The sequence below is a fragment of the Zalophus californianus genome, chromosome 15, assembly GCF_009762305.2.
Source record: "Zalophus californianus isolate mZalCal1 chromosome 15, mZalCal1.pri.v2, whole genome shotgun sequence".
NCBI lineage: Eukaryota > Metazoa > Chordata > Mammalia > Carnivora > Otariidae > Zalophus > Zalophus californianus.
Window position 1 is genome coordinate 43,524,105 of NC_045609.1, and position 13,293 is coordinate 43,537,397.

A 13,293-nucleotide genomic window follows, 5' to 3' on the forward strand; every position below is an offset into this window, starting at 1 on the left:
AACGGGGTGAGGGGCAGAGGAGGAGGGACAAGCAGACTTCTCACTGAGCATGGAGCCCCATGTGGGGCTCAATTCCAGGATCCTAAGATGACCTGAGCTGAAGTCAGTCGCTTAACCAACTGAGCCACCCAGGCACCCCTACACTATGAATTCTTAGAAGACCAAAATGGGTTTTTGTTTGTTTTGTTTGTGTATAGGTTAATAGCTGGCATATTTAAGAAGAGTTCTCCCTTTAATTTCCCCTTAACAAAAACCATTCATTCTTCAGTCTTTATCATTGATTTAATGATTGCTAATTTTTTAAATATTTCAGAATGAAGATTTAGTAAATGAGATAAAACAGCTTAAAGAGGAAATAAAGAAAAAAGATGAAAAAATTCAACTATTAGAACATCAGCTTGTAAGTATTATAGTATAGTACATAAAGTAGAGGCTTTTCAAACTACACAATATACGTGTTTGTTTGTTTTTTATAAAAGTCTGGCCAGAATTGAAATTTGACTTTATTTTTGGCTCTCAAAGTTGCACTCTTGTATTATATTTAGATTATATGCACTCTGAAAGTATGTGATCTACTTCAGTCTAAATATTAAGAAAGTTTTGTCTAAATATTAAGTATTCAAAGTGTAAAGAAAATCTTCATCAATCCATTTTCAGTGGCCTTTATTTGGAGGTTCTGAAATTCACCAACTTATCGTTCATGTTATTTGATGAAGGGTAAATGTCTTTCTTCATATATGTTAAAGAAATGAACTGGTGAGTTGAGAGCAGTATTTTTTTCTCTCTGAGAGCAGAAATTAAACTGGATTTTAGGGTTAAGTTTCTGTCAGTAAGACTGTCAGAGTGAACAGTAGTCCAAGAAAATGTTTCTTCCCATGGATGATATTGAGTGATCCCTCAGAGCCATGTTTGGATCTTTGTAATTTTATAATTGTTACAATTTCAAGTGTTAGTCTCATATAAAAACAATTTGTACACTCTTGAGTGTAATTATAAGTTAGTTCATAAAATCTAAAAGGCAAGGATAACAACATAATGGCATAAAAATGACAGCAGGCCAAGGAAAATCTTTGTTGGAAGTCAAAGGCATATTTTGGTATAGCAAAGCTTTTAGTAATATAAAATATTAATATCACTTAGAATATAAAGGATATAATATACTGAACTCTGGAGCCACTGAGGTCAGATCACAGAGATCCAATTCATGAATAAATAATAAGGCCAGTCAGATGTTATGTTTTAAGAGTATGAAGAAAACTTAAAAATCTGAAAAATGAATGAATGAATATTGCAAATTGAGGGCCTACCAAATATAAAATTAAAAAGGAAAATAATAAGACCTAATGTTTGTATTTCAAAACTAAAGATAAAAACCTAGCTAGTTTGCAGGGAGAAGAAAAACAGCATTAGGATATTACAGAGCACAAGAATTGTGTCTAGTACACTTCAGAAAAAGGTTATGCCCTCATATTTTATATCTAAACAAATTTTTATTCATATACCAAGATAAGTTTTCAGACCTTCCATCCAGTTATTTTTGTAAATTGCATTTTTTTTAAAATAATGCATTCCAAATACTTGAGGGAGAGATTTAAAAATAACTCAAGAATTAGGACGTAAAGGGGGCACCTGGGTGGCTCAGTCAGTTAAGCATCTGCCTTCAGCTCAGATCATCATCTCAGGGTCCTGGGATCAAGCCCCGCATTGGGCTCCCTGCTCAGGAGGGAGTCTACTTCTCCCTCTCCCTCTGCCCTTCCCCCTGGCTCATGCTTCTCTCTCTCTCTCTCTCAAATAAAATGTTTAGAAAAAAAATTAGGAGGTAAAGATTAAAATGAATGAAGAATGAAATGAAAACCATTTTGGGGGCACCTGGGTGGCTCAGTCAGTTAAGCGTCTGCTTTTGGCTCAGGTCATGATCCCAGGACCCTGCTTGGTGAGGAGCCTGCTTCTCCTTCTGCTTGCTGCTTCCTCTGCTTGTGTGCATGCTCTCTCTTTCTTTTCTTCTCTATCAAATAAATAAATAAAATCTTTAAAAAAAAAAAAGGAAAGACCATTTTTAGGTAGGCTAGATGAGAGAAACTTAGTAATGGGAGAAAATTTATTGCATCTTACGTAATTATATATCATTTGAATGTTGGACTTTTTGAATTTATACATTCTTATTTTCTTGAAATTGAAAGTTTTTAGTTTTTAAAATTTTAAATTACTATTAAATTCTTGAAAATGTTTACATTCAGTAAAATACAGGTTTGAGGAAGGAAATAAGGAGTATCCTGAAGAAGTCGTATTGAAGTTTTAATCTTCTGCAAATGGATATTAAAATTATTTTTAAAATTATTTTGATATGCTTACATAAATTATAAAATGTTTATGAAATGCTTTAAGATAACTATTAAGTTAGAATAATGTATCTTGCAAAAGATAAAATTTAAAAAAGACATAGGAAATAGAAAAATACCAAGGATATCTAAAAACAACAGAACTAAGGTGACAGAAATTAGATCAAATGTAATAAATATAGCAGTAAATGAAAATGGTCTTATCTCCCTTAGTTTCATTGAGGGTTTAATGCAAAATCCATTAATTTTCTTTGTATATAAAAGAAATTTAGATCAAGTAAAATGGTACAATAATGCTGAACATAAAAGGTTGGGTGAGGCAGAATGAAATTATTCTCATCAAAAAAGCTGGGGTTGCAATAGAAAAATAAGTTTAAGACAAAAAATTATGAAAAGAAGTCACTTTATATTGATATATGATTAATAAGGAATGAAAAGGTAAAGCTTTTTATGCTGAGAAGTTTTAATAGTGTTCTGTTAGTCTTAATATGTTTCTTTAAAAAATAAGAACTGCTTACAGCTGAAATATTACCATCTTAACCAACTAATATTAAATCCTTAATGTCTTCTAATATGCAGTCCATCCTCTGATTTCCCTAGTTTCAAAAATATCCTGTGCCTTTGTACATTACATCTAGTTGCATCTCTTAAGTCTCTTTTCATGTAACCATTCTTTTTTGTTGCTGCTATACTGACTTATTGAAGAGACTGGCCCAATTGTCCTGAAAAATATCTTACCTTGCAAATAACTTTTAGAAAGATCTTAGAAATATCTAAGAGAATCCTAAAGAAAGAAAACAGAAGAAAAGTGAAAACATTACTTTTCAGCAAAAGATGCTTTGGACTTCTCTATATTTGCTATGTTAATTTTTTTTGTTTTTTTTTTAAATTATGTTCAGTTAGCCACTGTATAGTACATCATTAGTTTTTGATGTAGTGTTCAGTGATTCGTCAGTTACGTATAACACCCAGTGCTCATCACAGCACATGCCCTCCTTAATACCCATCACCCTATTACCCCTGCCCCCGCCCATCTTCCCTCTGAAACCTTCAGTTTGTTTCTGGAGTCCAGAGTCTCTCATGGGTCATCTCCCTCTCTGATTTCTCCCCTTTCGGATTTCCTTCCCTTCCCCTGTGGTCTTCCGTGCTATTGCTTATGTTCCACATATAAATGAAACCATATGATAATTGTCTTTCTCTGCTTGACTTACTTCACTTAGCAAAACCTCCTCCAGTTCCATCCATGTCTATGGAAATGGTGGGTAGTCATCGTTTCTGATGGCTGAATAGTATTCCATTGTATATATGTACCACATCTTTTTTATCCATTCATCTGTTGAAGGGCATCTCAGCTCCTTCCACAGTTTGGCTGTTGTGGACATTGCTCCTATGTTATGTTGCCATATTAAACCTAGGAATCATATTTATTTTGGAAGAGCTCATCACCTATCTTTAGTTTAGTAATGGAACTCTAGGAAGTCACTTGTTCAAATCAAGATAACTTAAAAAGATATGGATAGGGGACTTTGTTTGCCTTCAGTATTAATTAGCTGAATGACATTGGCAGGTCCACCACTCTCCAGTGCTTTTCTTATCAAAAATGTGAAGGTTTTGGAAGCTGGGAAGGTGGCGGAGCAAGAGGACCCTAAACTCAGCTCCTCCTACAGATACAACTAGAAAATACTCCCATCAGTGTAAATAACCCAGAAAATGACCTGAAGATAGGCAGAACAAACTCCATAACTAAAGGTAGAGAGGAAGCCACATTGAAGAGGGTAGGAAGGGTGGAGATGTGGCTGGGAACGAAACAGACTGCAGCCATCTGTGGAGGGGAGGGAGCCCCAGGAACAGAGAAGGAGAGAAATAGACTATCATACTGGGACACCTGCGTGGGGAAGGTGAATCCCCATAACATTTGGCTTTGAAAGCAAGAGGGGCTGAATTTCATGAGTTCTTACAACAGGGGGACTTAAAGCCTAGAATTTTAAAAGTCAATGACCTTGGATTTGGGAGAGTCTGAAGGATGAGAGGAAGTTGAATCCCTGCCCTTAAAGAGACAGCATGACAACCCACGGAGATACAGTAAAGAAGCAGCAGTTTGAAAAACAGCTGGGACATATGTAAGGGAGAGCAGTTTACTTATTTTGGAGCATGTCCAGAGGGGCAGGGACTGCTGAGGGATTTCTACAGGAACAAAGGAGATGGCAGGCACCATCTGCCTCCTCCACCCCCAGCATAAACACATGACCACCTGTGTGAACTAGCCAAGTACTGACATTCACTACTTAACTTGGTAACACCAAGCCCTGCTCAACCCCTCGTGCTTTGGGGGATCTGCCCTTCTGAGTCACATTTGCCTCAGTCCCCAATACTGCAGATCCCCTCCCCCAGAAGACCTGTACAAACCTTACCAACACTGTCACCTGACCCAGGCATTTTGCAAGGCTGGGTTGGCAGCAGACCCATTGGCAGCAGGCCCTGTGGAAGCCCAAGGTGTTAAAATTGTGCACCCCAGCCAGGGACCAAACACTGCCCACAGCAGGCAAAGAGAACCTCTGCAAACAACTGGACTAAAAGAAAAAGTGACCAGGAGACAATAGCAGGGCACACACAACACACATAGGAGAACCCTCACCCCTGAAATGCTTGGAGAGCAGGGGACACTGCACTGCAGGGTACTATAGGACCTCTTCTTCATACGGGCTTTACTTTTCAAGAGCAGAAGACATAGCTGACTTTCCTGACATGAAGAAACAAACGCAGAAAGTTAGACAAAATGTCCCAAATGAAAGAACAGGACAGAATCACAGTAGGAGATTTCTAAGGGAAACAGAAGTAATATGCCTGATAAAGAATTTAAAGTAATGATGATAAAGACACACACTGGATTTGAGTAAAGAGTGGAAGACATCAGTGAGATCCTTAACGAAGAGATGAAAAAGAACCAATCAGAGAAAAAGAACACAACAAATGAAATTAAAAATACAACTAGATGGAATAAATAGCAGGCTAGAGGAAGTAGAAGAATAAATTAGTGGCCTGGAAGACAGAGTAATGGAAGGTAATCACGCTGAGCAGGTGAGAGAAAAAAATTTAGGCAAAATGAGAATGAACTTAGGGAACTCAGAGACTCCTATCAAGCATAATATTATAGGGATCCTAAAAGAAGAAGAGAGAGTAAAGGAGGCAGAAAATTTACTTGAAGAAGTAATAGCTGAAAACTTCCCTAATCTGGGGAAGGAAACAAGACATCCAGATCCAGGAAATATGGAGATCCTTGAACAAAATTAACCCAAGGAGGTCCACATCAAGACACAGTAATAAAATGGCAAAAAGTAGTAAAAAAGAGAAAAATTTAAAAGCAGCAAGAGAAAAAAAGAGACCCCCTAAGGCTATCAGATTTTTCATCAGAAACTTCAGGCCAGAAGGGAGTGGCATGATATATTCAAAGTTCTGATAGGAAAAATCTGCAGCCAAGAATAGTCTATCTAGCAAGACTGTTGTTAATAGAAAGTAAGATGATGAATTTTTCAGAAAAGCAAAAGCTAAAAGACTTATTGACCGTTAAACCAGCCCTACAAGAAATGTTATAGGGGACTCTTTGAGTGGAAAGGACAGACTATAAGTAAGAGTAGGAAAAGTAGGACACATAAAAGTAGTAAAAATAAGTATATCTGTAAAAATCAGTCAAGGGATTCACAAAATTAAAGGATATAAAATATGACACCATGTACCTAAACTGTGGAGAGGAGAAGAGTAAAGAAAGGGTTAAAACTTAACTGACCATTAACTTAATATAGACTGCTACATGCAGATGTTACATACAAACATAATGGTAGCCACAAATCGAAACCCAGTAATAGATACACAAAAAATAAAGAGAAAGGAATCTAAGTATATCACTAAAGAAAGCCAGCAAACTGTGAAAGAAAGCAAGAAAAGAAAAGATCAGAGAAGAATATAAAACAGCCACAAAACAAGTAACAAAATGGCAATAAATTCATATCTATCAGTACTTACTTTGAATGTAAATGGACTAAAGGCTCCAATCAAAAGACTTAGGGTGACAGAATGGATAACAAAAACAAGACCCATTTATATGCAGCTATGAGACACATTTCTGACCAAAAGAAACCTGCAGATTGAAAGTGAGGGGATGGAGAAACATTTATCATGCAAATGGATGTGAAAAGAAAGTCGGGGTAGCAGTACTTATATCAGACAAAATAGACTTTAAAACAAAGACTGTAACAAGAGATAAAGAAGGGTGCTATATTCATTGAGGGGACAGTCCAACAAGAAGATATAACAATAGTAAATATTTATGCACCCAACATGGGAGCACCCAAATACACAAAACAGTCAATAGCAAACATAAAGGAACTAATTGATAGTAATACAGTAATAGCAGGGGGCTTGAATGACACACTGGGCAGATGGACTTACCAGATATAACCAGAACAATTTGGGAGGAGGGGAGCAAGTTTGTCGCAGGATAGGGGACCTTGTTTCATCTGGTCCCTTGAATTTAGCTTGATATCTATCAAACCATTCCGAACACATGCGAATTCAACCTGCGATGTAAGAAGATTTATCTAGATCTCTACAGGCAAAAAAACGACTACTTTTTGCAAGGGAGGAGGTACAGAACCTTGAATCTTCGGGGAAAATACCAGAAGATAAATGGAGGTGGGGGAGAACCTCCATAAGCCGGCCACCGGAAAGTGATATAACACTGTGCAAAAAATCGGGACCTTGGAAATTTGCTCTAGTGAAAGACACCCCTTTCTGAAAAGGGCACAAGGGATGAATAGGGCAGAATTCTAGGTGGATGATTGTGGTCTCAGGATTCCGGGAGACTCAGAAAGAACAGGGGAGACTGGTTATGGTCAGTGAGGCCAGAAGGGACTCTCAGCTCCAGTCAGCATAAACTGAGAGTCGAGGTAGGGAGACCGCTCTCTGCCTGACCACCCTGAAAAGGATTAGAAGGTGTGGGCTGTTTAACATCCTAGCGGAGATATAAAACAATTTGCACCCACAACAGCGTAACAGCTCTCAGGGTGGTGTGACCCCCGAAGGGACACTAGGGCAGCACCCAGCGTGACCTGGGAGCTGTGAAAGAGGGTGCACATGAAAGCACACGGCCGCCAGCAATGCAAAGTCACAAAGTGCAGAGACACTCGCAGGTCCCCATAACTCCCCACGGGAGAGCTGCAGTGAGCATGAATAGTATGAGCTGGATATCTATCAAATCACTCTGAACACATGCAAATTCAACCTGAGATGTAAGAAGATTTATTTGGATCTCTACAAGCAGAAAAACGACTACTTTTTGCTCTGGGCCACAGATTCCCACATGGCCATATATGCTCTGACCCTCTAAAGAGAAGTGGAAAGACACCAGGGAACAAAAGCCACACAGCGGACCAGCTCACATTAAGCCCATCCCCCTGACAAGGGATGGGACATCTCCACCCAGGCAAAGATGCCTGAGAAGCCGAGCAGTAGACCCTTCCCCCAGAAGACAGACTGGAAGAACAGGTGAATGATAAGCTTAATTTCCCACAGGACTGTAAAACTCCAGCAACAGGGGAAAATAATATAGGAAGCTCCAGGTGTTCCCTCATGACTCGTTTATACTTCAGGCTAAAATTTTACATTTTTTTTTCTTCTTTTCTTTTCTTTTCTTTCTTTCTTTTCTTTTCTTTTCTTTTTCCTTTCCTTTCCTTTCCTTTCCCTTTCCCTTTCCCTTTCCTTTTCCTTTTCCTTTTCCTTTTCCTTTCCTTCCTTTTCCTTTTCCTTTTCCTTTCCTTCCTTTTCCTTTTCCTTTTCCTTTTCCTTTTCCTTTTCCTTTTCCTTCCCCTGTTCCTGTTTCAAATAGATTGTTCCCAACTTACGTTTTTAAGTTGTTTTTTAACTTTTAGGTTTTTCACATCTATGTTTTATAGATTTATGCCCCATACTAGCCCGTTTTTCACTCTATTCAATTTTATCTTGATATATATATATACATACATATCAAGAATATATATATATAATATTCTGATTTCTTTGCAATTTGGGAATATAGTGGACTTTAACATAGAGACCAAAAATCAGTCAGGAACAGGCAGATCACCCTGCTTTGTCCACCCTGAGAGATTATAATCTCTCTCCCCTCCCCCCCTTTTTTGTTTTGTTTTGGATCATCTTGGCTTTGGTTGTGTATCTCTGGTAGCTTTCGACCATTTTGGATTTTTTCTGGGGTGCATTTTGCTTGAGATATTTTGGACTCTGTTCATTCACTCAACCATCCCTCGACAGAATGACTAGGAGGAGGAACTCCAACAAAGAAAAGAACCAGAGACAGTTGTCCTCTGCCAGAGAACTAATGGATATGGATATAAACAAGAGGTCAGAGATAGAATTCAGGATAGCAATCATGAAGTCAGTCGCTAGGCTGGAAAAAAGCATTAGTGACAGTATAGAATCTCTAAAGGTAAAAATGAGATCCAATCAGGCTGAACTTAAAAATGATATGAATGAGATGCAGTCTAAACTGGTACTCTAACAGCCTGGGTAAATGAGGCAGAAGATCGAATCAAGTGATCTAGGAGATAAGCTGATAGAAAGGAAGGAAGCTGAGGGAAATAGGGATAGGCAGCTATCCCTAGCCCATGAAATAGACTTAGAGAGATCAGTGATGCCATGAAATGTTCCAGTGTCAGAATTATTGGGATCCCTGAGCGGGTAGAGAGAGAGGACTAGGAGGTATATTTGAGCAAGTCATAACTGAGAACTGCCCTAATCTGGAGAAGGAAACAAGCATTCCTGTCCAAGAGGCAGAGAGGACCCCTCCCCAAATCAATAAAAATAGATCAACACCCCAACATATAATAGTGAAGCTTGCAAATCTTAGAGCCAAGGAAGCTAACCTAAGAGCAGCTAGGGGGAAGAGATTTCTTACGTACGGAGGGAGGAACATCAGAATAACATCAGACCTATCCACAGAGACCTGGCAAGCAGAAAGGGCTGGCAAGACATATTCATGCAGGCAAGAACACTTTATCCAGCAATGCTGTCATTCAGAATGGACAGAGATTTAAAGAGCTTTCAGGACAGGCAGAAACTGAAAGAATATGTGACCACCAAGCCAGCCCTGCAAGAAATATTAAGGGGGGTTCTATAAAAGAAGAAAGATGCCAAAAGTAATATAGACCAGAAATTAAGAGAGACAATCTATAGAAACAGGGACTTTACAGGCAATACAATGGCACTAAATTCATATCTTTCAATAGTTACTCTCAATGTGAACAGGCTGAATGTTCCCATCAAAAGAAACAGGGTTTCAGGTTGGATAAAAAAGCAGGACCCATCCATATGCTGTCTATAAGAGACTTGTTTTGAACCTAAAGACCCCTCCAGACTGAAAGTGAGGGGATGGAGAACCATTTACCACACCAGCAGACCTCAAAAGAAACCTGGGGTAGCAATCCTCATATCAACAAATTAGATTTTAAACCAAAGACTGTAGTAAGAGATGTAGAGGGACACTATATCATACTTAAAGGGTCTATCCAACAAGAAAATCTAACAATTGTAAATATCTATGCCCCCAACATGGGAGCAGCCAATTACATAAACCAACCAGTAACCAAAATAAAAAATCATATTGATAATAATAATTGATGGCAGGAGACTTCAATACTCCACTCACAGCAATGGGCAGATCATCTAAGCAGAAGATCAACAAAGAAACAAGAGCTTTGAATGACACATTGGATCAGATGGACTTCGTAGATATATATACAGAACATTCCATCTTAAAACAACAGAATACTCATTCTTCTTGAGTGCACAGGGAACTTTCTCCACAATAGATCACATGCTGGTAACAAATCAAGTCTCAACTGATACCAAAAGATTTGAGATTATTCCCTGCATATTTTCAGACCACAATGCTTTGAAACTGGAACTCAACCACAATCAAAAATTTGGAAGGAATGCAAACACTTGGAGGTTAAAGAGCATCGTGCTAAAGAATGAATGGGTCAACCAGGAAATTAAAGAGGAACTTAAACAATTCATGCAAACCAATGAAAATGAGAACACATTGGTTCAAAACCTATGGGATACTGCAAAGACGGTCCTTAGAGGGAAGTACATAGCCATCCAAGCCTCTCTCAGAATATTAGAAAAATCCCAAATGCACAAGCTAACCTTACACCTAAAGGACCTGGAGAAAGAACAGCAAATAAAGCCTAAACCAAGCAGGAGAAGAGAAATAATGAAGATTAGAGCAGAAATCAATGAAATAGAAACCAGAAGAACAGTAGAACAGATCAACGAAACTAGAAGCTGGTTCTTTGAAAGAATAAGATCGATAAACCTCTAAATAAAAAAAATAAAATAAAAAAAAAAATAAAAAAAAAAAAATAAAAAAAAAAATAAAAAAAAAAAAAAAAAAAAAAGATCGATAAACCTCTGGCCAGACTTATCAAAAAAAAAAAGAGAGAGAGAGAGAAAGGACCCCAATAAAATCATGAATGAAAGGGGAGAAATCATGACTAATACCAAGGAAATAGAGACAATTATTAGAACTTATTACCAGCAGCTGTACGCCAACAAACTAGGCAATCTGGAAGAAATGGATGCATTCCTGGATACTTCTAAACTACCAAGAATGAAACAGGGAGAAAATAGACAATCTGAACAGACCAATAACCAGCAAGGAGATTGAAAGAGTAATCAAAAACCTCCCCCAAAACAAGAGTTCAGGGCCAGATGGCTTCCCAGGGCAATTCTACCAAACATTTAAAGAAGAAGAAGTCATACCTATTCTATTGAAGTTGTTCCAAAAAATAGAAAAGGAAGGAAAACTTCCAAACTCATTCTATGAGGCCAGCATTACCCTGATCCCAAAGACCCCATCAAAAAGGAGAATTACAGACCAATATCCCTCATGAACAAGCATGTCAAAATACTCAACAAGATCCTAGCCAGTAGACTCCAACAGTACATTAAAAGGATTATTCACCACAACCAGGTGGGATTTATTCCTGGGATGCAAGACTGGTTCAACATTCGCAAGTCAATCAACGTGATAGATCACATTAACAAAAGAAGAGACAAGAACTATATCCTCTCAATTGATGCAGAAAAAGCATTTGACAAAATACAGCATCCTTTCCTGATTAAAACTCAATATAGGGATAGAGGGAACATACCTCAATATCATAAAAGCCACCTATGAAAAGCCCACAGCAAATACCATTCTCAATGGGGAAAAACTGAGAGCTTTTCCCTTAGGTCAGGAACACAACAGGGATGCCCGCTTTCACCACTTTAGTTCAACATAGTACTAGAAGTCTTAGCCTCAGCAATCAGACAACAAAAAGAAATAAAAAGCATCCAGATTGGCAAAGAAGAAGTCAAACTCTCTTCACAGATGACATGATACTTTATGTGGAAAACCCAAAAGACTCCACCCCCAGATTACTAGAACTCATACAGCAATTGAGCAATGTGGCAGGACACAAAATCAATGCACAGAAATCAGTCGCATTTCTGTATATGAAAAATGTGACTGAATATTCAAAGAGAAATTAAGGAATCCATTTATAATAATAAACACCAAAAACCATAAGAAACCTGGGAATAAACCTAACCAAAGAGATAAAGGATCTATACTTTAAAAACTACAGAACACTTGTGAAAGAAATTGAGGAAGACACAGAGATGGAAAAACAACCCAGCAATTGCACTACTAGGTATTTACCCCAAAATACAGATGTAGTGAAAAGAAGGGGCACATGCACCCCAATGTTCATAGCAGCAATGTACACAATAGCCAAACTGTGGAAGGAGCTGAGATGTCCTTCAACAGATGAATGGATAAAGATGTGGTCCGTATATACAATGTAGTATTACTCAGCCATCAGAAAGGCTGAATACCCACCATTTGCATCAATATGGATGGAACTGGAGGGGATTATACTAAGTGAAATAAGTCAATCAGAGTAAGGCAGTTATCATATGGTTTCACTCATATGTGGAACATAAGGAATAGCACAGAGGACCACAGGGAAAGGAAGGGAAAATGAATGGAAGAAATCAGATAGGGAGATCAACCATGAAAGACTCTGGACTCTGGGAAACAAAAAAGGGTTACAGGGGGCGGGGGGAATGGGGTAACCAGGTGGCAGGTATTAAGGAGGGCACGTGTGGTGATGAGCATTGGGTGTTATACGCAACTAGTGAATCATTGAACACTACATCAAAAATTAATGATGTATGTTGGCTAATTGAACATAATAATAAAAAAAATACTCGGAACGTTTCATCCTAAAGCAGCAGAGTACGCTTTCTTTTCAAGTGCACATGGTACATCCTCCAGAATATAACACATATTAAACCACAAAACAAGTCTCAACAAATTCAAAAGGATCAAAGTCATACCATACATCTTTTCTGACTACAGCACTATGAAACTAGAAATAAACCACAAGAAAAAAATCTGGAAAGAGCACAGATTCTTAGAGGTCAACTAACATACTATTAAACAATGAGTGAGTCAACCAAGTAGTCAAAGAAGAAATAAAAAATTATATGGAGAGAAATGAAAATTGCTACCTTAAGCAAGAAACATCTCAAATAAACAACCTAACCTTACACCCAAAGGAGCTAGAAAAAGAAGAAACAAAACCCTAACCAGCATAATGAAGGAAATAATAAAGACTAGAGCAGAAATAAATGATACAGAAACTTAAACAATAGAACAGATCAATGGAATCAGGAGCTGGCTCTCTGAAAAGATCAGCAAAATTGATAAACATCTAATCCGGACTCAGAAAAAAAAAAAAAGAGGACTCAAAATCAGAAATGAAAGAGGAGAAATAACACCCAACAGCACAGAAATACAAATGATTGTAAGAGAATATTTTGAAAAATTATATGCCAACAAACTGGACAACCT

At 37.9% G+C, this 13,293-nt stretch overlaps 1 protein-coding gene across 10 annotated transcripts in view; it reads left to right on the forward strand.

The window, feature by feature from the left end:
- Positions 1–13,293, forward strand: part of CCSER2 (coiled-coil serine rich protein 2) — a 191,114-nt gene that overhangs the window by 137,393 nt on the left and 40,428 nt on the right. For 9 of the 10 annotated variants that reach the window (XM_027590117.1, XM_027590125.2, XM_027590140.1 and 6 more), the window contains one exon: positions 314–400. The exons of the other annotated variant lie outside the window; for it this stretch is intronic. In XM_027590117.1, the coding sequence (XP_027445918.1) occupies positions 314–400 (87 nt within the window). The remainder of the gene's footprint in view (positions 1–313; positions 401–13,293) is intronic. 10 annotated transcript variants of the gene reach the window in all.